The 27,604-nt window shown below is 38.5% G+C and overlaps 1 protein-coding gene across 4 annotated transcripts; it reads left to right on the top strand.

Moving 5' to 3' along the window:
* Positions 1-25,556, top strand: CDC7 (cell division cycle 7). Of its 4 annotated transcripts, none has more exons than XM_052000013.1 (12): positions 1-88; positions 891-1,051; positions 6,554-6,637; positions 7,859-7,994; positions 10,912-11,005; positions 11,091-11,233; positions 12,139-12,277; positions 13,018-13,113; positions 13,916-14,094; positions 19,285-19,367; positions 22,286-22,435; positions 23,805-25,556. In XM_052000013.1, the coding sequence occupies exons 2-12, from the start codon at positions 937-939 to the stop codon at positions 24,152-24,154; spliced, it is 1,569 nt and encodes a 522-aa protein (XP_051855973.1). In that variant the 5' UTR covers positions 1-88; positions 891-936; the 3' UTR covers positions 24,155-25,556. The 4 variants fall into 4 exon arrangements, with proteins under 4 accessions (XP_051855973.1, XP_051855969.1, XP_051855972.1 ...); XM_052000009.1 differs by having other exon boundaries at positions 12,139-12,385; XM_052000012.1 differs by lacking the exon at positions 13,018-13,113 and having other exon boundaries at positions 12,139-12,385.
* Positions 25,557-27,604: the final 2,048 nt, after the last annotated feature.

Raw genomic sequence — 27,604 nt, 5'->3', positions numbered from 1 at the left:
GGCTTGCTAAGGAGAGCTTGGAACCAGGCGGACGGGAATCCCGGGACCCGGCGGGGGAACTTGCACGGCTTCCGATCGAGAGTTTGGGGTGAGTCGGGAAGTGGCCCGTGGCTGGAAGCGCGGAGGGGACCTCGGCAAAGGGAGGGTTTAGATTGGGAGTGCGCGCTCTGGGGAGTGTGGTCACCTCCCCGCCCACCCCTTTTCCCTCTTGTCTTCTCCCGCCTCCGTCCGCCATCCTCAGTCCTCGGGCGGGAAAGTTACGCGCTTGCGCACTGGAAGCGGCCGGCGTGGGGAATTAAGGGAGACCGGCACCCTGGGTGTGTGCGCACGCGCTGGCGCCTGCGCGCGGGCGAGCCTGGACCCGGCGGCTCATTCATTCCATTCCCCTTTCTATTCCTTTCGGACCCCACCCCACGGGTGAACCCGTAGACCACTGACCTTAGGACTTTCAGAAGTGACAAATTCAGGACTCTGCCTCTTATTAACCGTGTGTCTCGGGCAAGACGCTTCCTCGCTTCGGGCCTCAGTTTCCTCATTTGTAAAGTGACACACTTTCTCGAGAAAACTCTTGGCCTCAGTTTCCCCGTCTGTAAAATTGAGAAAATTGGCCTAGGAGACGATTGTGAGCTCAGGCCCATCCTGCCTGACAGTCCCTTTATACACTCAGGCACTAGCACACCCAAAGGCACTTGGGGGACATTCATAGAGGCATGAATGGGACCCCAGAAATTAACTAGTCTCCCCCGACCTTAAAAAACAAAGGCCTTTTGTCGCCCTCCTCGCTCTGATTCTGTCATTCCACGGAAGCAAACCTGGAAGAGGACCCTCCTGTGCTTGGTGAGCCCCGATCCGGAGCGGTGCCAGCCCTAACTGTGGTCCCTCCCCTTCAGGTCACCACCACCGGACATGGTCCTCTAGGGGGCTCGGTGACTTGGGATGGAGGCGTCTTTGGAGGTCCAGCTGGAGGAGCACCAAGCCCTGTCCCCCTTGCACGACCCTGTGCTGACCGATGGCTCCTTCCGGAAGTACGAGCAGAACTGCAGAGTGACAGGTAAGGCCGAGACCACTGGGGGTTGGGGAGGGTGTGCGAGATCACCCAGCCCGGGAGTTCCACGCACTTGCCCGGGGCAGCTCCCTGTGGAAGGCCGCTCCGAGATGGAGACCAAACCTCGAAGGGGAACCTCCAGGAGCCAGCCATGGACCCCACAGCGGTGTTCTAGAACAAGGCCCGTGGGCCCCCACTGGGAGGCTGCGGTTCTTTGGTAGAACTTGGCATTAAGTTAGACTTGGAAATGGAGACCAAGAGGGCTTGGTTAGCTGGAAGGTCGTTTGAACCTGGTTTTCACAAAGACCCCCGTCCTTGTTAGCTCACAGACCCTTTATATTATCAACCTTTCCTATTAATTGACAGTTACCTATTTCTTTGTCTCATGCTGTCTCTTTATTTCAAGGTCAGTTAATGCCTACAAAAAGAACTGGAGAACCTCTTTTCTCATAGGACATTTGTTCTGTGGAAACAAGAAAGGGCCTCACACCTCTGCTGTGAGCCTCTACTAGTTGGCTTGGATTCTTCCTGCCCACCTCCTCCAAATCAGTTATGCCCAGGGACTCCCTTCAGCCTCTAGATCTTCAGGTTGCCTCCTCTCCATCATTGTTTCCTAGTGGTTGTCACCCCACCTGGAGTCACATCCCCAAGCGAGTCACGAAATTATGGTTTATCATCAGGAAGCGTTTGATTTGTGTACCTCTTACATATCTGCATATCTGGGTCGCTTAAAAAGGTTTTAAGAGAAAAGGGGATCACCAATAGAACCCCTGATCTAGTTATCAGTTACAGCATTTCTTTAGCCTCCTTTCTTGATTATGTTGTTTACTATCATTTCTTCACCAGTCTAGTCCTGGTTCTTTCATTTATCACAGTGGCTTTTCACAAGTCTAACTTTAATCATTTGGCACACAGCAACACTTTATATGTTCCTAAAACACCCCTTTCAGGTTATCAAGTCTCCTCACTTAAAAATGATTAACTCTTATTCTTACCTAGAAAGCCCCAGTTAATTTTGATATAAAACCTCCCTCAGAGCAGAGTTTAAGATTATGGATCTGGTCTAATCATTATCTCCCATAGTGATCGTATTCTTCTTTTAGTGTTGTGCTTTTTTTTTATTATTATTATTATGAACTTGTTAAATATTCAGAAAAGTATTTTTATATAAATAACAAAATACAGAAAGAAGGTTATATGTGAAACAGAAGAATTATACTACTTCATACCGCTTTTTTTTTTAAGTATCTAATAATTCCTCTTCCACACATTACTTTCAGAACTATCTACTTGTCTGTACACCTTTCTGAACTTCTTTGTGTTAAGTTGATGCAGTAGATGGAGAGCTTGACATGGACTCAGAAAAACTTGAGTGCAAAAACAGCCTCAGACACTATTCCTGAGTGACCTGGACAAGGCACTTAAATCTTTATCTGTTTCAGTTTTCTCATCTATAAAATGGGGGTAACAATAGCACTCACCCTCCCATGGTTGTTGTGAGGGTCAAATAATTATAATAAAATACAATGTCTGGCACATAGTAAGCACTATTTAAATGTTAACTGTTATTATTATTATTGTTATTATTATCATCATTATGGATTGTAATTTCTCTACCAAGTCTTGCATGATCCTGACTGTGATTCTTTGGCACCTAAGTTGTTTCTTTCCAGATGCTTGCAGTGATTGTTTCTTTGATGTGGCATTCCTGGGACTTTCCTTTTGGCATTCCTTTCAGGAGATGATTGGTAGATTTTGCTTTCCTTTGCCCTTTGGTTCTAATAGATCTGGACAATTTTCATAGAATTTCTTGAAATACAGTGTCTTAAGTTTTTTTAAGCCATGTTTTTGAAGAAATTCATTGATTCCTTGATCTATTTGCCAGCTCAGTTATTTTTTATATCAAAAATTTGACATTTTCTTTTTTTGTTTGTTTTTGTTTTAATATTTTATTTTGTTTTGTCTCCTGGAGTCAGTGATTTGTGTTTAGTATGTTCTAGTTAATAGAAATCTCTTACTTAAATAAAGTTTACCATTTTCTCTTAAGATATTTTATTCTGCTTCCAAATTTTTCCTCTAGCATTTTCATTTTTTAAATACTTTGCTTTATTTCTTATTCTTATAATCATTTTGGAAAATCTACATTTTTTCATGAGTCACTGCTTGTCATTAGTGAAGTTACTTGTGCATCCTTTTTATAGATCCCTAGATTTATAAGAGTTACTTTTTTGATTTATTCACCCCTCCAGCTGGGTTAGTCCCAGCCCCTGCCAAGCTTTTGAGTAGCATGGCTCCTCCAAGCCCTTGCAGTGATCTTCACCTTTATCTCCTCCTCCTGGAGTCATGCCCCCTGGATCATTGCGGTTCAGGGCATTGGGTCTTTAGGGCCTTTTCAGGTGTATTTCAGAATACTGGGGACCCGGGGGGGGGGCTGGTCACTATTCCCCTTTCTTTCAGAGCCCCCACTCCTTAGGGATTCTTCTTGCCTTTCTCTCAGATGACATAGAATATAATTCTGTGTGTCTGGCTGAAGAACAGACCTCCCAGTCCTCTGGGAGTCTTCTCATGGAGCGATCCTGGTCACCCTCGTCTGGACTCCTTCCAGCTTCCTAGTGTCTCCAAACCTTAGTGGTCATCCCTGAGCCCTGGTTTCTAGGTGGGCCTCCCCAGGCCCGGTGCCGCTCAGTGTCGCTTCTCTGGGCCCTGTGTTTTAAACTCAAGGACAACTAGTGCTCTCAGTTTTCTTACGTATTCTGTCTTTTGGGATCTCAAGGTCATTCTTTTTCATAGATAAAACAAGCAAAACGAGAGCTGAACAGTGTTACCTTCTCTCAGCTTTTAGCTTCATACTGTCTACTCCAAAGAGCAGCTTGATCCATTATTTTTTTCCTAGCCTCTTTTCATCCCTAATATAGCTTTAAAAAAAAAAACAACTAATATCCTTGTTATCCTTAGCATTCTTTGCTAGACTCAGCTCCTTCTGAGTTTTGACAATATTTTGCTATGTTAATGTTACAGCAAAGTGATGTTGACAACATTTATAGGATTTTTGTAGGCTTTTAAATGCTCATCCTCAGTTATCTTGCTTCCATCTTTGTTATATCTCTTTTAAAAACTGAAGTTGATCAGTGAGTTTCCTATCCATCTGTGTCATTCTTTTTTGGATAAATATACCCATTCCTTTCATTGTGATTGTTGGTCTTCAGAATTGCATTCTTGATCCCTTTCTGCCCCACATAGGTTGGCTTCCCCTGTGGAATTTTGGGCCTTGACAGCCTAATTTTCTTTTCTCTGAACCCTTTGAAAACTGCTTTTCCAAAATCTAGAGTGCATACCAGACTTCCTAGCTTGCCTCTTACAAATTCTAAGGGGAGAGAGGTCCTTTGTTTCTAAGATTTCTTTTTTTATTTTAGTCCAACATTCTTCCTTATTGCTTAGAATCAAATCTAGAACCAGAATTTTTCCACTTTTTTCAAAAGATGAAATAATTATTCAGACTGTCCAAGAAAATATTAACTTCTCTGTTTTTGACAAAATCAGCTAGCATTTACTATGTGCACATTATGTGCCAGAGAAAAATTAGCTAATATTTATATAGTGCTTTGACATACTTTTTACAACATAAACCCTGGCGGGCCTAGGTGCTATTATTTTCTTCATGTTACAGATAAGGAAAGTGAAGCAGACAGAAGTCAGGTACCTTATTCTAGGGTCACTCAACTACTGAGTGGCTTGAGGTAGGATTTGACCCTGGTTTTCCCGGTTCCAGGCTTTATGTTGTCTTAAGCTCCAGAAATATCCAGGTGATTAAAGTTCCTGCTGGTGTTGTCCAAGCTTTGTGCCACACTTAAAATACTTCCTAAACTTTCATTCTGTTTACTCTCAGTTCATGTGGTCCAGAGTAATTATTTGACAACAAGATCACATCCATTTCTGTTTCTATTTAGTTTTTTTCCATTAAGTTTTCCCCTTGGATTCCTAGGTTTTCTTTTATGAATACATATCTTTTTAATGTACAGTGCTACTTGATTTCCCTTCTTATCCCAACTTTCTCACTATCCTCTTCTTTTTGAATAAGGGTAACCTTATAGGACCATATAGTAATCATGGTTCCCATCCTATCAAGTCTTCAAATTACTTCTAGAGTGAATTTTCTGTCTTGATATTAGGAGCTCTAGTAACTTTGCTAGTAAAATGATTTTTATTAGGGCACTTTGGCCAAATCTCTCCTTCACCCATATCCATTCTACCCTGTATTATCCTCCTTATTTGTTTAACTATTATATTCTCCCTGTCAGATTAAGAGTTTCTCTAGTTTAAAGACTGTATTTCTTTCCTCTTCTGGGCACAATGCCTTGAGCATAATAAATACTTGATATATTTTGTTGGATTGAATCCTACCAGTTGTAATACAGGCATGTTAGTGCTTGTTTAAGATTTTTCCTTCAGTTATTTCCTATTTAGAACCTGAGTTTATTGTTTCTAGAATCACATAAAATGGCAGAGTATACCTTTCAATTCTAGGTCTGAATGTTACTAACACAAGGAATGATCATATACTAGATCTTAGCACATAAATCCCTTTGGCTTTGTGATCTGTAAAGACCCTGGTTTGTTAGTATTACCTGAACTTCTGTTTCTTTTTCCTCCATGATACATTTTTTTGTCCTTAAATCCCATTTTGGCTACTCTAATCAGCTACTCTATTATAATTTTCTAAAATTGTGCCTGGAGAATGGTTGGAGTGTTTTTAAAGTATGATGCATGTTCTTGTTACTGTTTTTCCAAGCTAGAACTTTTCATGACAACTTTAAAAGCTTTCTAATTCCTAGGCTAAATATTATCTAAGGTTTAAAAATGTCTTTCCATGACAATCTTTCCTTACTCCTGCTAAAATTTTTCATTATGTTGTGTGATTAGTGTAAAGGTCTTAAATTTCTTTAAGACCAACTTAGCAGTTTTTAAGGTGTACATTGCTTGGGAAAATTTTTAAGTTTCTTCTGAGCATTAGTGGTATCCATTGAAGGCATCCATTGGGAATACCCTAAATGTGAATCTTTTCTATATCTAGAAGAATTCATACATTTCAGGAAAAAAAAAAAAAACAGTTTTCCAAGAATATATTATGTCCTTGTCATGCCATCTAGTGATAAGAGTAAAAAATGTTTTTGTTTGTTGCTGATTTGAATTTTTTTGTGCTAGATCCAAAATAATGGTAGTGTTATGTGTTTATGATCAAAAAGTAGTTAAAATTAAAGTTGTGTAATTTTAAAACTGTAAATTTTGTATAAAACTTCTACAGTCTGCATATCTAAGTTACATTTTGGTAAACATAAATTTATATAATTTCCTGTTGGTTTTGTAAACTGTTTTTTGTTTGTATATCCAAGTACTTGAGTTTTATGATTCATTTCACTGGCTTCTTTAACTTCAGGAAATATGTAGTAAATCTCCTTTGGTTAATTGAGTGTGACTATAAATGCTTTCAAATGTTTATTTCCTCAACAGGAGTTGAAAAGGATATTGAGAAACTATATGAAGCAGTACCACAGCTCGTTAGTGTGTTTAAGATTGAGGACAAAATTGGAGAAGGTAAATCTGGGACTGATTTTGAATTTTTAAAAAAAAGTTATTCCTATATTGTTTCTGAGGTTATTTTTCTAATATCCATTTTTGTTGTTGTTGAAGAAGTTCCCTTTTTAAATGTTAAGAAAATTAAGTTTTATTTCTAACTCTGACATAGTAAAAGGTTTTTATTGTCACTCATTTGAATTTTTACTTACGACTACTAGCTGACTTTTAAGGTTTTAATCCATGAAACTGAATTTATATATACATACATATATATATATATATATCTCCTGTCAGTGTGCTTTAATGAACACTCTCTATTAATTCAAAATACACAAGCCTATTTAATATTTAAATATGTAATTGTCATAGAATTTTAAATTATTTTTTATGATATTAAATCATGTCCTGTATGTTAAAAGGCAGAATAGTATGTTCAAGCAAATATGATAGCTAAAATGATATAACAAAGAAAATCAAGTTTGTATAGTAACAATAGGAAAATGTTAGTTATTAACCTAAAAGATGCTGAATGAATCAGAAAACAAATTTACAGGGAAGGGGAATGGACCATGAATCAGTCTGGAAAACAGATTTGAAAAGATGTAAGAAAATAAAAGGTATATTAGAAATGAACTGATAAGGAATAAAAACTTATAAACAGGTTCATCTCATAAATGAAAAGCAACAGGGGGGGCGCTAAGGTGATAGGACTATTGGATTAGAACATGATAACATGATAATTGTTTATAAATAAATCTATTCCTATTAGTTTCTCAGTGTTAGGATAGAAAAGTCTGTTTAAAGGATTAGATTTTTAAAGGTTTCATTCTTAGTTTTGCTATCAAACTTGTGTGGTTGTCTCTAGGAGAAAACCTAAATATCCTCATTTATCAAACAAAATTAAATAATTAAGGTGAAATATTGCTGTTAACTCTGGAAATAATGTTGTAAACTTAGTCATACAGATTTGCGAAAATTTATGGGAATTTGTAGCACACTCAAAAGCATTGTGAGAGCAAGAAGAATTTATTCGAAATGGAAACATGCCATATTTTACTTTTCACCATATTTATTGTAATCTGTTGATAGGTTTATTACTGATAAAATGAAATTTTAAAAACAGATAGTTTGTGATAATTTTGCGTACTTAAAACAGTTTTTTTGCAATTTATCATTTTAGTAGGGTTTTGTTATACTTGCAAAGACCAGATATTAAAGATCTTTCAATACTGTTTACAGGTACTTTCAGCTCTGTTTACTTGGCTACTGCACAGTTAAAAAGGGGACCTGAAGAGAAAATTGCTTTGAAGCACTTAATTCCTACAAGTCATCCTATAAGAATTGCTGCTGAACTCCAGTGTCTTACTGTGGCTGGGTGGGTAATTTAGAATGTCCTTGGGTTACATGAACTGTTAGTTAGTTATTCATTTATTCATTCATTTATTTATTTATGGGGAGGAGGGAAAGGAAGAGATTTTAATAGCTTTTTATTTTTCAAATACATGCAAAGATAGTTTTCACTGTTTACTTTTGCAAAATCTTGTGTTCTAAATTTTTCTTCCTCCCCTCCACCCCTCCCAAATACAGCAAGCAATCCAATATAGGTTAAATGTGCGAACTTCTAAGAAATTTCCATATTCATTAACTTAATTTATAAAAGATCTTTGAGCAGGTTGCAACAAGTTTGACCAGGAACTGGCCATGATTGTGTGACATCCTCCAAGATCCTCCATCCTTGGAGCTGATCTCTTGGTGTCCAGGTTGGCTTCTTGGCTTTTGCAGTTTTCCTGATAGATCTCAATTTGGGTCCATTCCAAGAGAGTCAAACGTAGCTTTATGGTCACTGACCTTGTTTTCCTAAAGCTAAAATTACTAACTTGATCCACTATTTTAAAAGGATGATCATTCTAAGTTCTTCCTTCTAGCAGATGGTCTCAGCTCCATCTTTGCCAGAGGGAACGGCTGCCTGCTGCTTCCTTCTTTACCTGACTCCATACCTGTGTGCTTCCAGTCCTCTCTCCTTCCTTTCGTGTCTCCCCTCAACCTTTCAAAACTGCATGGATCTGCCGTCTTTAAACCATATTTGTTGGATCCTGATGTTTGCTTTCTGAATCAGTGGAGTTTTTTGGCCACAGCCACCGATCTCTGGCACCTCTGCTTCATTTGACACCATTAATCCTCAGATCCTTACGGTGCTTCTTTCCATGGCTTCGGTGGGGCAGTGTCTTAGTTTTCCCATTTTTCCTGCCCTTTGATAAAAGATGTCCAAGGTACAACCTAGCTCTATCTATATTTTCCCAAAGGTACCCTGATCCTCATAATGTAAGTGTTAAAATGTGTAAATCTGTATCTTTAGCCCTGATCCTCTCACCCAGTATATCCCAGCTGTTTAGTGGATATTTCCATGAGATTTTCTAACACCTTAAACTCACCATACCTAACACTGAATTTAAAATCTTTTCTGTACAAATTGGGATCCTTTCCTGAGTTTTTCTTTCATTTGCTATACTATTATTCTTGAAGTCATCTTTGAATCTCCTCTCTTCTTTGTGCATTTGGTTTATAACCAAGGTCCTTGTTCTTCCTCCTTCCTTTCTTTTTAGTTTCACTATATTCCCAAACCTCTTCACTTTACACCCATTTAACATAGCTGTTGTATGCTTTCACTTGGGTGTTTCCTGGCTTGAAGTCTGCCTTCTTCAACCGGCCGTTCCCATCTGTCTGCATTCTGATCCCAGTCTGTGCTTCTAACCTTGGGTCCCACTCTTCCCTTGTAGTGAACTTTTGGTTCAATATCTTCACTCTTTTTACCTTCCATGCCTACATCTTTTTAAAAAACAAAAACAAACAAACAGCAAAGACTCCTGTTTCTCTCCATCTCTCCTGCTCTCCATTGCAGCTCGATTCCAGTTCCCTGTTCTCTCCGAAACTTTCCCTTGAGGCCTTCAGAGTTGGGTTGTTGGATCCCTCTGCAGAGGATTCTCTCCCACAGCTTCCTTGATCCGTTGTCACCCGAGCTCCAGAGGCTGCCTCCTGCCTTTTCTGGCAGGGTTTTGTTATGAGCCAGCTTCTCCTTCCCCTGAGTGCTTCGAGGGCTGCCCTCTGGGACCAGCAGAGCACGGCTTGCTCCTTAAGGTGGTTTTCCAAGTCCTTGAGGATGCTGTCAGCTCTGTCCCCTCCAAGTGTACCCTCTGTCTATTGTGTGTGTACCTGAGAGGCGCCTCTGCGAGCAAACTATGAGCTCCGGGAGGCCAGGGACTGTTTCTGCCTCTTGGTGGCTTAGCGGAGTTAGTTTTTCTGGTTGTGACACTACCTCTGTTTCCTCTGTATCTTTTCCCTCCTTAACCTCCACATTCTGGCTTCGTTTCTGTCGCTTTCCAAAAGGGGATATGCTGAGAGTGACCAGGGGCCTCCTAGCGCATCTGCACTGATTCCTCAGCCTTTACTGTGTCTTCACGTGGCTTCTGTCCCCACTAGGTGGGAAGTTCTCTAAGACTGGTACTCCTTTCCCAATCCCCAGCATGTCTGTCCCAGTGCTGGATACATGGTGAACAAATAAACCATGGGAATTTAGGCTTTACAATGCGATACTTAATTTGAAAGTCTTAATTACAAGTATTTGGATTTTATAATTTATTTTCAGTCGCTGCGTTAGCTTTCATAGTTTTTTCCAAAAGAAAAAGATTTATCTTTATGTTATTATGACTGACTATGAGAAACTTGGGGCACAGAGAACTGGTCTTTGGTGAGGAAGATCTGGATTCAAATGTGGGCTAACATAGACTGTCATGTAAATGTGATGTTATGACTTGCAAGGTATGTCTCCCCCTGCTTCTTTGAGCAACTTGCTGAGCCTTGATATTCATCACAAAAAAAGCATTGCCCTGCCTTAGGAGAAGGCATTTCCTCATTAGGAAACCTATACAGGGAAAGCACAGGTCTAGGCCCTGTGGTGTACCATTAACTGCCAATTCAGAATGGGAATTGGAGACCTGAAGTGGAAAAAGCAAAGTGAGAACAAAGTAATGAATAAGTGACTTGTTAAAAATGACATGGACATGTCACCTTCATTTTTAGAGGGTAATGCTTCCATTAAATCCCAACCTTAGCCATATCTTTATTGATAAAATAATGACTGTTAGCTAATTCTGCAATACCTAACTCATTGTGCATACTATTTCAGATTAGTCTTTAAACACAATTTATGCTTTAAGAAATTCCATTTTCAAACATTCAACAGAGTAATAGAGTATTCTGATTTTTTTTTGTGTGTGTGTGTATCTTTCCTCTAGGGGGCAAGATAATGTCATGGGAGTGAAGTATTGCTTTAGAAAAAATGATCATGTAGTTATTGCAATGCCATATCTGGAACATGAGTCCTTTTTGGTGAGTCTTCTGGTTTATGTTTAAACAATTTGATTTTAAATGGAGAGTAATCATTTAATTATATTTCTTAAAACCTGTTTTTCAGGAAATTTTGAATTCTCTTTCCTTTCAAGAAGTTCGAGAATATATGTTTAATCTTTTCAAAGCTTTGAGACGCATTCATCAATTTGGAATTGTCCATCGAGATGTCAAGCCCAGCAACTTCTTGTACAATAGGCGGCTTAAAAAGTAAGTGTAAAGTGACTAGATAATACAGAGATGTTTAACAAGATGTCCCACCATGTGGACTCTGACCTTTTAAATAAAAGAAAGTCCAGAGCGGCAATGGAGACATGTTGCCTTTGAAAATGTTTATTGAAAACGAGAAAGTTGTCACAATGAAACAGTTTGTATCATGAAGGAAATTACTCATTATTCTCAAAGCAATAAAAAACCATTTAAGAAGAAACAGTTCGTGTTTAAAACTGTTCATGGTAAATAATGCATTATTATATTGGCAAGAATTTTAACTTGGGGCTTATTTTTTGTTTATTTTATTAATGCTGACTTTGGCCGGGTATAAAAGTATGTTACAATCTGCACATGTTTTTGTGTCATGATAAATGATGTGATTATCATAACAGATTATTTATGACAGCAAGGCTAGAATAGTTCTTGTTTGTGATTTTTGCACAGTTTTGATTTTTTTTTTTTTGTCATTCTACTTTATTCAGAATGAAATTTAGCTTTTTGTGTAATTTTAGACAACTTTTTTTTTAAGCTTGCTAATGTGGAAAGATTCTGTTATAGTAGCAAGTAGAAACCCTACATTCCTGCTGATAGCATCAGAAAACGGAAGGGTCACAATACTAGGTAGAATCCGTCCCTTCTTACTTTCATTTCTAGCTTTGAAGTTGAGATGGGCAGATGAAGAGTATGCTACTAGGACCCATCTTAGTGAAGGATTCTGTGGTTTATGATAGAAGTCTGAAGTGGTAATGCTAGGGAAAAAATGTACCCTGTTTTTTAGGAAAGGAAGTATGACTTGATTCTTTATGAATATGATTTGAACATAAACTAGGTCATGTTATTGCTGACATTTCCATGTTTGAGCTGTATCAAAGCTAACCTATCTGCCCAATTCTGTTTCATAGGTATGCCTTGGTAGACTTTGGCTTGGCCCAAGGAACCCGTGACACAAAAGTAGAGCTTCTCAAACTGGTCCAATCAGAAGCCCAACAGGAAGGTTGCTCACAAAATAAAGCTCACATAGTCATGGCAAACAAGGTTTCAGTGAGTGTCCCAGCACCAAAAGCGCTATCTCAGTCATCCACTCAAACAGCTGTTAAAAGGCCCTACTCACACGCACAAATTCAGACTAAACAAGGAAAAGATGGAAAGGTTCTACCCCTTTTTTGTTTGTTTTTGATATTGTACTGTTTGTAAAGTGTATTTTTTTTTTCATCCAACAGGGGGGGATATAACACTGAAACAATACTTGGTGATTATTTTGCATTTGGTATGTGTCTTCATCTGACAGTATTTTGATAAGATTTGTAGTGAATTATTTTTATTATTTTATGACATTTGAGATTTAGCTCCCAGGTTTATAAACTACATTCTGGTCACATGTTTTCTGTATGAAAGAGAAAATGCTTAATTTTTTTTACTGCTTGCCTAAAAAATAATCAGGTAAGGATTCTTTAAAAAGAGGAAAGAAACAGTATTGGCTAATGCAGAAAAGAACGTTTCTCCAGTGTCTATCTCCATTTTAGCTGCACAGCAAAATGTCACATCTACGCAGAGGACCTTAGGCCTTCTTTGGGTCCACATGGGAGTTGGGGTGTTCTTTGTCAGGGGTTAATAGCTCTGTCCAGACTATTCTTTCAGAGAAGTATTTTGGTGCCTCAAAATGACGTGCTTGCAGCTGTTTTTGTTTGTCCCGTAAATCTTTCAAAACTATAGCAGAGGAAAGCTGGCAGAAAGTATTACAGATATAATCCTTATTGTCCTTGTTTTTGTTGGTATTGTAGGAGGGATCTGTAGGCCTTTCTGTCCAGCGCTCTGTTTTGGGAGAAAGAAATTTCAATATACAAAGCTCTATTTCACATGAGAGCCCTGCCGCGAAAGTAAGTAATGCTGAACAATAAGTCACACAACAAACAGTTTAGGATTTAGAACCTGATATCAGTAATTGTGGGGGAAAAAAAAAGAATTTTGTTGTGCCCCAGAGATTGCTGCTTTGAAAATTTGGTCCAAATTGCCAGTTTCCCAAATTTCTCTTGCATTTTACTCATGAAGTGGTTCAAATGGTTAGATGATTAACTGTTGCTACAGTTAAAGTGAGACTGCTTTCTTAACATTGACCATATTTATATTTGGCACTAATTAAATACCTGATTGATTGATAATCTTTTTTTTTCTGGTTACATTTTCAGGTGGTCTGCTTGAAATTTGGTAACAGAGCAGGGAAAATAGCATTTTAAAAATAGAAAAGATTCTAGTTGTAAATGTTACATTTTTGAAAATTGGCCTAAACTCCTAATTCTAGATATTAACATTAGTACCATTTGTAAGTTAGTGATCCACTCTCTTTGTGTGTAGTCTGTGGTTCTGAAATGGAGTTAGACACGAGAATATTGCCTTTCTTATGCCCTTCTACCACCATTACAGAGGCCTCCAAGAAAATATGAGTGGCACTTTGCCCATGTAACCCAACTTGGTATGATTTTAATAATATGTCATTATCTAAAATGGATTTTACATAACTAAAAAATTTTAAATCCTTTATCAGACTAGCATAAGCATTGTAACCTGTTATCATAACCTGGTGACCACTTTGTGACTTTAGAAGTTGTGTTTTGCCACCAGTACTTTTGCTAATACTTAGAAAATCCCCAAACTAGAAAATAACGTACCTTTTCTTCACAGCTCATAAAACAACCTAAACCAATGGATATCACATCTCGAAAGTTAGCAACAAAAAAGAAGGTTGTTTCTACAAAAACTGTGACCAGCAGCATAACGAGAAAAACTGCCAGCACTTGCCCAGCTAACCTGACCTGTGACTGTTATGCAACAGATCAAGTTTGCAGTATTTGCCTTTCAAGGTAACCTCGCCATCCCAGAGGTTAGAAATTGTCCGAAGGAGCTCTGCAGGGGGGCAAGCCCTGAGGTCTCGGGCTACTCCAGGCCTGCCCCAGCAGCAGAGCTATTCCTTGCAAGATAAACAAAGAACGACCATTTTCATATGGTGTTCATTTCACATGCGTATGCTATTAGGAAAACATTTTTTGCTGTTATATGCAAATAGTTTGAAAGGAGAATATGGCTTTTTTGGAACCATAGAAGTTCACAGTTGACTTGCTGACATAATGATTTTCTGCCTTGCTCTTTCATTTTTATCCCTTCCCCTCACATAGAATAACTAAAACCAGGTGATGCTGCTCTGAAGAGCTGAATTCTTCTATGAACCTGGGAGGAGGAAAAAGTAACTTTGAGAGTAGTTATTTGAAAATATGGAGTTACTTGGAAATAAATTGCCATCTAGTCTTTAACAACTCCAAAATCTTAAAATTCCTGGTAGAAAGAGTGGGACAGGATAAGATTCCCATGAAGTGGAAGAAAAGTGGGTAGTGAAATCCAAAGGATATGTCCTTAAGAAAATGTGAGGTGAGCGAGAGCACTTTAAGCCAAGAGGCCCAAGGAATGTCTCATGTAGCAGGTGGCCCTGTGGCTGCTAGAGGTGGAGGAGAAAAGTGGGCCGGGTATGAGGAAAATCTCCTGAGCACATTCACAGGGGCAAGAACTAAACTCCACAGATGCTGGTATGAGAAAGAGCTGGAGAGGGATACAACCTTTGCTGATAGTACCAGGTGAGGGAAGGCTGGTAGGGGATGAAGAAATTTGTTAGGCACACACTGAATATGGAGCTATATCTTGCACAGTCAGTTGGTCTTTAGGCCTCAGTTTCCACATCTGTAAAATGCAGGCCTGGGACTGAAGGGTTTCCTTAGGTTTCTTACCTCAGTGGTGTCAAACTCAAATGGAAAGGGATTCCTTTCTGCTGCGTATTGATTTACTTAATTTTGTTAAACATTTCCCAATTAAATTTGAATCTGGTTGGGACCACTTAAACCTTATGCCTTATAGCTCCAGGTCAGTGAGAATATTCTTTACAAGATTCCGTTACATTGGAGAGGAGAGTTGTAGTGGGAATATACATTTTTATTTTTATTATTAAAAATTATAGCTTTTTATTTACAAAACATATGCATGGGTGATTTTTCAACATTGATCCTTGCAAAACCTTTTGTTCCAATTTTTCCCCTCCTTCCTCCCACTCCTTCCCCTGGGGAATGTACATTTTTTAAAAGAACATAATTGGTCATTGAACAGGGATAGTGCCCTACACCTAGCAGCAGGAAAGATGATGGAAGACATTTTAGAGAAGGCGCTTCTGTACTGAATAGTGAAGGAGGAACAGTTCTAGAGGAAAGCCTTCCAGGGTGAAGGACTTGTCGAATGCTTTGGAGGCAGGAGATGAGATGTCCATTTTGACTACATCACAAATGTAGAGAGGATTAAGATGAAATAAATTTGGAAAAGAGACTGGAGCTAAATTGTGAAAGCCATAAGGACCAGACTTAAATCAACGACTTTAGCTGAAGAAGGTCTCAGGAGGCAAATAAGTTTCTAGTATTGATGAGATATCTAGTGGGAAACGTCCAACACGATTGAAGTTAGGAGATACATTTACACTAGATATTTGGGTATGGGAGTCCAGCTGCATTGGGATGATAATTAAACCCATGGATGCTGATGAGATCACCAAGTGAGAAAGTGTTGACAGTTTCAGGTTGTGAAATTCCCTTGGCTCTGTGCTCATGCTCATGCCTAGTTGACTAATCTGTTTCCAGTCCTGATTAGCACTGGGCATTGTCAGAAGAACAGATCCACCCCAGAAGGGGTATACTGACATTTGCAAATTAGCAGATGCCTATTGTTAGCCTAATATCTCACTACAGTTTTTTCCCACAACACATAAATGCAGCTTGACACTTAATTAAGCTTCTTAGACTTTAACGTAAGGTTCCTACCCAAGAAAAATGAGTTACCTTGAAAAGTAATGAGTTCCTTTCAGTCATCATGCATTTCTTTGTGCTCACCATGACTGTCCTACGGGCTTTCTGGTGTAGGCTGGATAACTGCTTGATAAGGACAATAGAGGTGACTCCCTTTCTGAGGTTCATTCCAGTTCAAAAGGGAATAGGGATCAGGACAGAGCCTTGAATTCATATTTGGGGAGTAGGAGATTAATGAAGAACTGGCCGAAAATAGACCTGGAAAAAAAGGAGGCTGAAAATGGGCAGTCGGAAGTATCAAGGAGAACCAGGAAAAAGCCTTGTAATGACAGGCCAAAGGATGATCAGCAGCGCTACAAACTGCTGAGAACCTGGGGAAGAGGCCTGAGAACGGGCAGCTTTGGAGCTGGCAGGGTGAGTGAGGGTCACTGGGGTTCAGAGCATTCGTGGAATACCCAGTCAATTCAGAACAGGGGCTAGAGCCCAGTAGATAGATGATAGCAGACTCGATTGATTGGGCTATTATCTTAATTCTCTCTGACCAGCTGCTCTCACTGGGAGCTCAGTTCTTCCCTCTCTCTCTCTTACCTGCCATGACCCTCAAGCAGGCTTTTATTCCATTTTTTATGGACTTTCACAGGAGTTTCCTATTTGCCTCTCAAGTTATTGTTAAGGAAATATTTTCTAAACTTGAAAGTGCTATATAAATATAAGTTAGAATTACCGACAATTATAATAATGGGATTCCAGTCTTGACTTTTTCCATTGGCTCTCTGATCTAATTGACATAGATAGTCCTCCCTCCAGTGAACATTACAGCCCAAGCAGATGTGTCCGTCATATGTGACCTCTTAATTATATCCTCCTGTAAATATCAGTGAAAATTTTTATACTACTGAATTTCCTGCGCTAGTCCTCATTTGTGATTTCTTGTAGACTGGTCATGTCCCATGCATTGTGGTACAGTTAAATTATGATCTTTCTAAGGTCCCCTTTTAATTATGTTACTCTCCTATTGAAAAACCACCAATGGTTTCATATTGCCTAACAAAAATATTCATATTCTGACTCTATTATCTGAGCCCAATCTAATTTTCTGTGTTCTAACTAAATTGGTGTACTTTGCCACTACTCAAACACACCTTCAGTTTTCCAACTTCTGTGAGTATTAATTCATGTTAGTAGCATTAATTTGTAGGCTGTTTGGACATTTATAATTTTCTTTCTTCATTTTCATTTCTGCTTTTCAATTCCATATGTCCCTTAAGATGTCTCATCCTTCATTTAGATTGGCCTAACTAGAAATGAATGTACATATTTTTGAACTCTGAAAGCATTTTATGTCTCTTTTATGGCATGCATGCATGTATACATACATACATACATACATGGAACATTGATCTCTCCCAACAATTTACTATAAAATGTTTTGATAATGTCTAAGGTCCTTCTCATCTCTAAAATCCTATGGGTTCATGCTTTGTGTCTTGGAAATAATTATTGAAATAAATGTCTTACTTGCCTTTATTAGATTAAAAATTACTTAAGGAATCTCTATCTGCATTACCTGGCACATAATAGCTCCATATGACCATAATATAGGGATCTTATCTGTGGGAGGATTTGCTTTGATAATAGTGCTAATTGCAGCCCATTCCTCCCTCCCCATCATATAGGACTCTTATCCACATGCTCCAATAGCAGGTCCATCCAATGTGCTATTGGCTTTCTTTTTTTTTGTTTGTTTCCCCAACATCCTGAGGATAGTAGGAAGGGGGAAACATATGTGGACTACTCACTAATTATTCTTATTTCCAGACATTACTACTTTCTTTTATAAACTTTATTTTCCTAGCTCTCCTCTGAACTTAATATTTCATCTTTGACTTGCATACATTAGCATACCTCCTCAGCTTTACCTCTCAGAATTCCTGGCTTCTTTTAATTTAATCTTCAACTCAGGTACCAATTCCTCCCTAAATATTTCTTAAATCTTCTCCACTTAATAGAAATATTCTCTACTTTACATTGCTTTTTGTTATTATTATTTGCATATATTGTGTTTTCACAGTAGAATATAAGTTCTCTGAGAGTAGAGACTATTTTATTGTTGGTTTTGAGTCCTTAGCATACTGGAAAGAATCTTGTAGGCATTATAACCAACATTTATTAAATTAAACTGAAAATGGATCTTTTCTTTCACTTATGTGAGGACTATGAAAACAAATCATTTCAGCTTTTCCAAAAATATTTATTGAAAATCCATATTGCTATTGTATTTATATATATTCTTCTCATATATATTTTGTTTTTACCAAAAATAGCAAAGCTCTCTTTCTTGAAATGGAGTCCAAAGTAAGAATAGATAATTTCAATCTATACTTGCAGAATTTTATTTTAATTTTATAGGAAACCAAATGGATTAAGTTGAATCCCATGTTATTTTTATTTTTTCTACCCATTTTCCAGTAGAATGATAATAAATAGGCCAGAAAGCAGGAAGCTAGCAGCAAGGGAAAGAGAAGTAAAAGGTATGAATAGTATGCAGATTGGATGATAGGAATTAATTGTTTTGCTTTAAATCAGTACAAATTATACTACAAAAAATAGCAAATATTTCAATTTGCAGTTTTCAGCAAATACTATTAGATCTTCAGCAAATATTTCTTATTGCCTACTATGTCCAGAGCAGAAGGAAGAGGTCCTATGGTAATTAAGCTATAACTTCTACCCTGTGAAACTTGTGTACACAAGAAAGAGGGAAAATAGAAACTATCCATGATTCATATAAAACCAATTATAGATACAAAATGTTATAATACATATTAGAAATGCTTCAGAATTTTAGAGCAAATCACCGAATGATAGGTTGGTCAGTTAATTCTTTGTGGACTACAATGGGGCTTGAACTAGAATTCCTTAAATTTGTTTTCTAGACTAGCATTTCCCTAGCTGTCTTACTTACTGTGTTGAATTAGAATATTTGTTCCTGATTTTATTGACCTGGTTTGTTGTGTTTATCTTAATGAGTGTTTTAAACATTTCACATAACCTGTTAGTTTTTCCTCCCACACTAACAAGTACATCTGCCTGCCTGAGTATCTGAGATATTTCCAAAAAGAGAACCAAGTCTTAGAAAATGGATTGCTCAGTAATAGAAGACTGGGAGTCGGGACTACAAAAGTCTTAATTTGGAAATGTCTTTTCTATCACCAGACGGCAGCAAGTTGCCCCCCGAGCTGGTACGCCTGGATTCAGAGCCCCGGAGGTCCTGACCAAATGCCCCAATCAAACCACAGGTGTGTAACATTGTAAATCAGACACCTGTTCAGCACACTTATTACCATCTGCTTGGGTTCTTCTTTTTCTATCAGCATCATTTTGTGGTCAAGGATTTAGCCTTTTTTGCTTTTTAGTAAGTTATGTAAGTAGTTCTGTTAACATAAATTATCCCTGAAGATAAAGTATTGTGCACTTAATATAACATTTTCTTCATCATTGTATTAGAGTTCACAGAATATATTGTTGACAAATTGATTGCAATAAGAGGTTGGCTCTCCCATTACAAAGCTAATACATTTGTAGCCAGAATTCAAATCAAATGAAATTTTGGTTTAGCGACTAATTTGACATTCAGATTTTCTTCTTATTGGTAGTTTTTGAACCTTATTCAGGTTTGACCCTGATTCATTTTGTTTTGTTGCAAACCTTGGTATAGTTTTAATAATACACTTTGTAATGAAGTGTTCCATTTGGGCTTTAGAAGAAATAGTTTCGTGTTTTCTCCAGTAAAATAGAGGTAAATAAGTGAATTTCATGTATTGCTTTAAAGTTTAGAAAACACTTCATACATTGATTTTTCAAGTCAGGTTATTCAAGTATAACCCTCATTTTTTGAAAAGGAAACACAAAGACTGGGCCAAAGTCAATCAGTTGGCGTCAGAGCTGGACCTCCAATGCATGTCTTTTATTTCCACTTTCTGCCATCAGTGATGCCCAATGAGATCCTGCAATGTTAGATTTAGAGGTCCAGGGACCCCTGAAAGGGCCTAGCATCCGACCTTGACTGAGATGGGCCAATGGCTTGCCCGGGGTCACTGGCTTTTTGGATCCTGCGTACTCCCAGCCTGCCGGTCTTGCCTTGGAGCTGGTTACTCAGAATTCACATCGCCAATCCATTCAAAGGCTGCTGTGGTGGCGATGGTGTTTGTGTGTTCTAAACATTTATATGATGCTTGCTGTGTGCTAGGCACTGTGCCAAGCCCTTTAGAGATGTCTCCTTTGATTCACAGCGGCGCTACGGGGTGGGAGGTTGCCCTTATCCCCTTTTACAGGTGGGAAAATTGAGGCAAACAGGGGTAAGTGACTGAACCCAGAGACGCAGTCAGAAGTGTCTGAGGTTTGATTTGAACTCAGGTCTTCTTGACTCTGGGCCTGGGGTTCTATCTACTGTCCCACATGGCTGCCCCAAAGTTACAACATTTTGCAAATAACAGACAAAATGATCTAACTGGATAAACACTGAAAAGATTTTGAAGAAAGTCGCTAACTTTGAGTTTTAAAGAGAGCCAAATAGGAAGCTATTAGGGGTCCCTTTGGTCCAGAGCCCAAGGTGGTCATACTGCCATCCGGATTAAAAAGCAAACAGACTGCATTTGATTTCACTGACTGTGAGAGGCGATGCTATCTAAGACTCTGAAGTTCAAGGGTCTGGATTCAGTCCCACCTCTCTCACTTCCTGTGTGGCCATGGAGAAGTGGGTGACCGTGGCTGACCACGATGGCCTCTGGGGGTCTTTCTGACTCTGGGTCTGCGAATTACGATGGCAGAAGCTATTTCCAATCAAATATGGTGTCATTTGGGTAATGGCAATTTAACATATTAGAAGATACACACGGAATTTGTTAGAAATACATGGAACCTAAACCAGAAGGATTAAGATAGAATATAATTACTCCTTTTTACAGCATATTCTAGCCATATAGAAAATATTTACACTTTTTTTTTTGTAATAGAAACAAAATTCTTCCTGTTATTAAAAAACACACAAACCCCCACATTAACAGTGTCTCCTGGTAATAATTATTTGGTTGTAAATCTTTTTTTGGAATACCACAGACTGCTAAATATCAAACTTGTGGGTGCCATTGGGAAAATAAAAGCCACTTAGGGCCTTTCCTGGGGGTGTGAGTCTGCTCTATGATTTGTTGTTCTCCTGCTTTAGCTATTAATCTTGAACTCTCAGAATCCTCATAAATTTTCTTTAAATATTTGCTCATCATTTTCTTTTTTCTTTTTATTTATTTATTTATTTATTAATAGCTTTTTATTTACAAGTTACATGCATGGGTAATTTTATAGCATTGACAATTGCTAGACCTTTTGTTTTAGTTTTTCCCTTCCTTCCCCCTACCCACTCCCCCAGATGGCAGGATGACCAATACATGTTAAATATGTTAAAGTATAAATTAAATACAAAATAAGTATACATGTCCAAATCGTCATTTTGCTGTACAGAAAGAATTGGACTCTGAACTAGTGTACAATTAGCCTGTGAAGGAAATCAAAAATGCAGGTGGGCAAAAATATAGGGATTGGGAATTCTATGTAATGGTTCTTAGTCATCTCCCAGAGTTCTTTCGCTGGGTGTAGCTAGTTCAGTTCATTACCGCTCCATTGGAACTGATTTGGTTCATCTCATTGCTGTGAAGAGGGCCAGGTCCATCAGAATTGATCATCATATAGTATTGTTGAAGTATATAATGATCTCCTAGTCCTGGTCATTTCACTTAGCACCAGTTCGTGTAAGTCTCTCCAGGCCTTTCTGAAATCATCCTGTTGGTCATTTCTTACCGAACAATAATATTCCATCACATTCATATACCACAATTTATTCAGCCATTCTCCAATTGATGGGCATCTACTCAGTTTCCAGTTTCTGGCCACTACAAAGAGGACTGCCACAAACATTCTTGCACATACAGGTCTCTTTCCCTTCCTTAGTATCTCTTTGGGGTATAAGCCAATATCACCTGCTGGATCAAAGGGTATGCACAGTTTGATAACTTTTGTTACTCATCATTTTCTAATGGAATATTGCATTGGAACCAAGTGTTTACATGAAATTATTCATCTAAAGAGTAACCATTATAGTTTAAGTTTAGGATTCAGATAACAACATCATAGGAGTAATCTTAAGTTTCATTTTGGTTTACAGCAATTGACATGTGGTCTGCAGGTGTGATATTCCTCTCTCTGCTTAGTGGACGATATCCATTTTATAAAGCAAGTGATGATTTGACTGCTTTGGCTCAGATTATGACTATTCGTGGGTCCAGGGAAACGATCCAGGCTGCTAAAACTTTTGGTAAGCAGATTTAAGATATCTAATAATAAATTAGTACACAGTTCTTTAAAATCTAGCATGTGCCATATTCTTTAAAACATTTTATGGTTTTATGTAAAATCTTAATTTCCAGTTGTTCAGAATAAAATGAAGAGCTATGAAAATACAGCCTCTAAGATTAACTTTTTTTTGAAAATATACAACCACTGTTTTTGTAAGGCCAGTTGTTTATGAAGTAAATGTAGAATGTATATTTATTTTTCTTCAACAACTAAAAATGTAGAATCTTCTAACTATAGTGATGAACAGAATTTTATTGCAACAGAAATAGTTTTGGAAATAACTTGTTCTGCATAAGATAACTTGTAAATAGTACTCTGCGCTAAAGCATGGCTTATTTGCATTTTAGTAGTCAGAATCCAAAAATTATTCTTGGTACTTTAGTCCAAAACAGGACTTAGTGAGCCTTCAAATCAATATTTATGATAAAGTCTGTCTTTTTATTTGTTTGGGTTGTATAAGTAGGCTTTGTAGAAATAAAGCCAGCCTCCTGGTTATTGTCTTGGATCTCCTGTATCTGTTTGAAATTACATTGTAGTTCAGCCAGTGGCAGAACACCGGCCACGGAATGGCTGGGAGGCAGGAGAGTGTGTCCTGAGCGAAGGGCGGCTGGCAGCCAAGGCCTGCTGGGTGTAAATAACAATGCTGCCCTTCCTATGTAAAAATGGCAGTTCTGGCCGGCCTGGCATGCGTGGCAACTTCATGTGTATCCATCACCCTTCATTTTTACTGAAGGATAGAACAGGAGCCCTCCTTTGTTGTATGTAAGAGTCACTGGTGGCCAGTGAGGGCGGCTCTCAGGGCAGGTGGCCCCCGGGGTCTCCCCAACCCACTGTGAGCAGAGGTCCCTGGTGTCAGCCCCGGAGCTCGGGCTCTGCAGTCCAGCTGACGCCGTGTGGGTCCTCTTGGCCGGCCACTGTCTTCTGGGCCTTTGTCTCCCTCTGTAAGCGAGGACATTGTACCAGGTCTCCTCTGAGGTCCTTCCAGCTCCTAATAGGTACTTTCTGTGATTTTGCCTTCCAGTTCCACATAATAATGATTAGACATTTGTGACGTTCTTTAAGGTATCTGTACATTGTCTCGCTTGATCCCCACACCACCTGTGGAACACTTCCCAAGGGATCGTCTCCTGTTTGTAGGAGCAGTAAAGACTTGCCTCTGGTTACACAGTGAGTCGAATGCCACCTGCACCTGAGAGCAGGGGCCCAGCCCCATTACCGCGTACTTCTTTGAACCTAACTCAGTATTTGTTTCTTCCATGAGTATTCTGAAGAGTGCAACGCTGTGGTCATCTCCAGATAATCAGAGATAATGTTTTTTTTTTTTTTAGGTAAATCGATATTGTGCAGCAAAGAAGTCCCCGCACAAAACCTCAGAACCCTTTGTGAGCGGCTCCGCGGCACTCCCGGCCTGGCTGCTGAAGAGCAGGAGGAGCGAGCTCAGGAAGCAGCTCAGTCACTGAGGACTGACCAGAAAGTGCAGGTCCCTCTCGGCGCGGAGCACGACCGAGACGTCTCAGAGACTGCGAGGAACGAGCACCCAGCCAGTTTGAAAGGCTGGGATCGCGTCCCCGATGAAGCATACGACCTGCTCGACAAACTCTTAGATCTCAACCCCGCTACGAGAATAACTGCCCCAGAAGCGCTGGTGCATCCGTTCTTCAGAGACATGAGTTTGTGATCATGTCGCTTAGTTTGGCATTTATTTGGTTATTGTCTAATGAGAAATAAGTTCGTTGTAATTCCCTTAAGTTTTTGATTAGACGCCAAACCCTGGTAGGCAATGGGGGAAAGAATATTTGGTGTCATAACAAGTACAGTGTTTTCTGTATTGTCTTCATGCCATTTATCAGAAAACTGCTGGAACTTAAAAATCCCTGAAGAGATAGTGGATGGGTTCCTGGGCTGGTCACATGATTTGTTTGGTCAGATCCATCAAGGTAGAGATAGAAGTGATTCTTCCCTAATACACAGGACACAAGAATTCAGGCATTTAGTTGGTTTGAGAGTTACCTTTCAGTTGAAAGACCAAGATGAAATTGGCCTGAAGCTGCTTTATTCTTGGGTCCGTGGAAGTTAAAATTAATAATAAAAGAAAATTTGAATTTGGCAAGATATTAATTTAAAATTGTCATAATTTTTTTTTCTGCTTTGGAAATGCCTGTTTTGTGGAAGTATTTTGTGACAATTGTTATCATTTTCTTGAGAATCTTTTTTCTTACTGCATACTCATGATTATATATTTTTTTGGTATTTATATGGTACTTGGAACCAGGACCTCAGGGTATGTTATTTAGTAATGGATGGAAGTAGATACATAGTCCAAAAATGATGATAACAAATGAAATTAAGTGAGTTAACTCAAAATGCCAAGTGAGAGGGCCAAAGGACCATAATGAAAACCTTTGAGTGTCATAATTTTTTCTTCTAATGATAGCCAAAGCCATCGACATCATCATCCTGCTTCTGAAAACCTGCACCTGCACGTGGCTCCAGGTCATAAAGAAACACTGAGAAAGGCCAGAAGGAAACGACAGGAAAGGGGGAGACAGGCCCAAGATCCGCGCCCATTGTTTTACTCGCTTTTCAGCCTTCTTTCTGGGGATGATTACATGCTGAGCTGTTGGCTGGATTGACAGGGATGCTACTTCAGGTTAGGCGTCTGTACAGACTATATCAACTTGGTAGTCAATGTTGCATTTATTTCATTAGAGACTTCTACAAGAAAGAAAGAAAGGGACCACCTTTGCTTGAGCAAAGAAATGAATCTCTCTAACTCATGACTTATGTGATGTGTTTTGTTCCCAAATAGATGACTAAATTCCAAGGGATTGTTTACAGAAACCACCGCCTCATCGATCTTAGTTTCTTCTCATGCAGTAATTCTTTTAAAAAGAAAAAAAAGAAAAAACCTTTAAATGTGAAGTTATATATTTGTATGTCTATTTAATAAAGAGTTACTTTTAGTATTTTTATAATGTTGCTTTACTATTTGTTAGAAGGAAAAGAAAAATGTATTTGTCAGCATTAGTAATTTTTCCTATGAGTGCCTTCTTAGTAAACAGCAGTTGTAGCAAAGAGAATTTTGGTCATTTCTTTGAACTCAAGTTTCTGTGAGGTACTTTTCAGAAGTTGGAAGTTGTGCTCTTTCAAGGGCATGGAGCAAGGCATGTTCCTAAAATAAAGCCCATAGACTCAATAAATAGTTATTGAATGAATGAGAAAGATACCTCAATTTAACAAATGTGTTTTTGTTATTTTCAGTACTTCCAAAATAAATGGAATTGATTTGATGGGGGTAGGAGGAGAGAGAATAGAAAATAATAGGGAGGTAGAAAGTAAAATTGTTGGAAATAAACCTTGGACTGTGTTCATGAAAAGCAAATGAAATGGGAAATTTTTTTTTTCCACAAAGCACTTTCCTTTTTTTTTTTTTTTTTTTAATTAAAGCTTTTTATTTTTTAAAACATATGCGTGGATAATTCTTCAAAATTAGCCTTTGCAAAACCCTATGTTCCAATTTCCCCCTCTTCGCCCATGCAAGTAGTCCAATATATATAGAGATATATGTTAAATCCAATATATGCATACATATTGACATAATTATCATGCTGCACAAGAGAAAAAGAAGCAAAATAAAATGCAAACAACCAACAAAGAGTGAAAATGCTATGTTGTCCACACTCATTACCCATAGTCCTCTTTGAATCATCTCCTTATTTAAGAGAGCCACATCCATCAGAATTGATCATCCTATAATGTTCTTGTTGCCAGGTACAATGATCTCCTGGTTCTGCTCATTTCACTCAGTATCAGTTCATGTCAATCTCTCCAGACCTCTCTGAAATCATTTGCTGATCATTTCTTACAGAACAATAGTATGGGAGATTTTCTAAAGCACAAAATAGGAAAGGTGAGTCAGAACTTCGGGGTATTTACTGCAGAAAGTAAGAGAGAGTACTTATAGAAAATGACAGCACTAACCTAATGGTCTCCAAATGTTTGATTGCAGAGTGTCAATATCAGAATATCACGTTTGAGCCTGCACTGCCACTAGGCATTTAGATGGCAAAATCGTTATTGCTTGGAAAAGAAAGCCCGAGTCCTAATCCAGCCACAGATACTTAGTAGCTGTGTGGTCCTGCTCAAATCCCTTAGCCAGGACTTTTAATATCTGCCTCAGTTTCCTCTACTGTAAAGTAGCACTAATAGCACTTAACCTTCCAGGGCACTTGTGAGCATCAAGTATAATAGGGTTAGCATAGTGTATGGCAGATGTATTAGGTGTTTATTAAATGCTTGTTCTTATCTTTCTACCTAATAGACCTAATTAATCTAGTATATGTACATAATGCATGGTATGTATAATACAGTATGCCTTATATATATACCTTATTAATAACTAGGTATATTATAAAATATTTTAAAAGATTTTGAAACTTCAATTGGGAGATTTTAAAACATGAGAAAATTCTGTTTTCAAGTTTTTTAAGTGCAAATGTGAGAATTTGGGGTTTGGGTTTTTTTTAATAGATCATGAGCGCCCAGAGAGATGAGAGGGAAGGTTGTCTTAGTATTTATTAAAGGCAGCAGAGAAAGATGAAAAAAAAAAAAAAAGAGAAGCCATTGGATTTGACATTTAAGAGGTTGGCAGGATAGAGTGCAGGAAAACCTAAGTTCAAGAATAGCTTCAGACACCTAGCAGCTGTGTAACCCTACACAAGCCACTTAACCCTGTTTGCTGCCTCAGTTTCCTTATCTGTAAAATGAGCTGGGGAAGGAAATAGCAAGCCAGTATATTTGGGGTCACATAAAATCAGACAAGATTAAATAAGAACCTTAAAGAGAGCAAGAATAAAAGAAGCTTGTGAACTGGTGGTGCTCTCATGGGAAGCAGGGGAGAAAATGGGTTTGGAGAACAAAAGTTACATCATCAGATCAATATCTGCCCAACTAGTATTTTCTTCCACTCCCAAAAATGAAAATCTGGAGGTTTGGGGAGGAGCCAGGGATTGTTACATTTTGAGGGGGGGGGGGGTGTGAGGCAATGTGTGATATGATCTTTAAACAAAACTTGAAAAACCATTGGTGAATTTTAAACTTGAAATCCTTACACACATACACATCCTTG

This window comes from Antechinus flavipes, chromosome 4 (genome assembly GCF_016432865.1).
Source record: "Antechinus flavipes isolate AdamAnt ecotype Samford, QLD, Australia chromosome 4, AdamAnt_v2, whole genome shotgun sequence".
Classification (NCBI taxonomy): domain Eukaryota; kingdom Metazoa; phylum Chordata; class Mammalia; order Dasyuromorphia; family Dasyuridae; genus Antechinus; species Antechinus flavipes.
The sequence above is the reverse complement of the archived record's forward strand: the minus strand, read 5'-3'. Positions and strand labels throughout refer to the sequence as shown.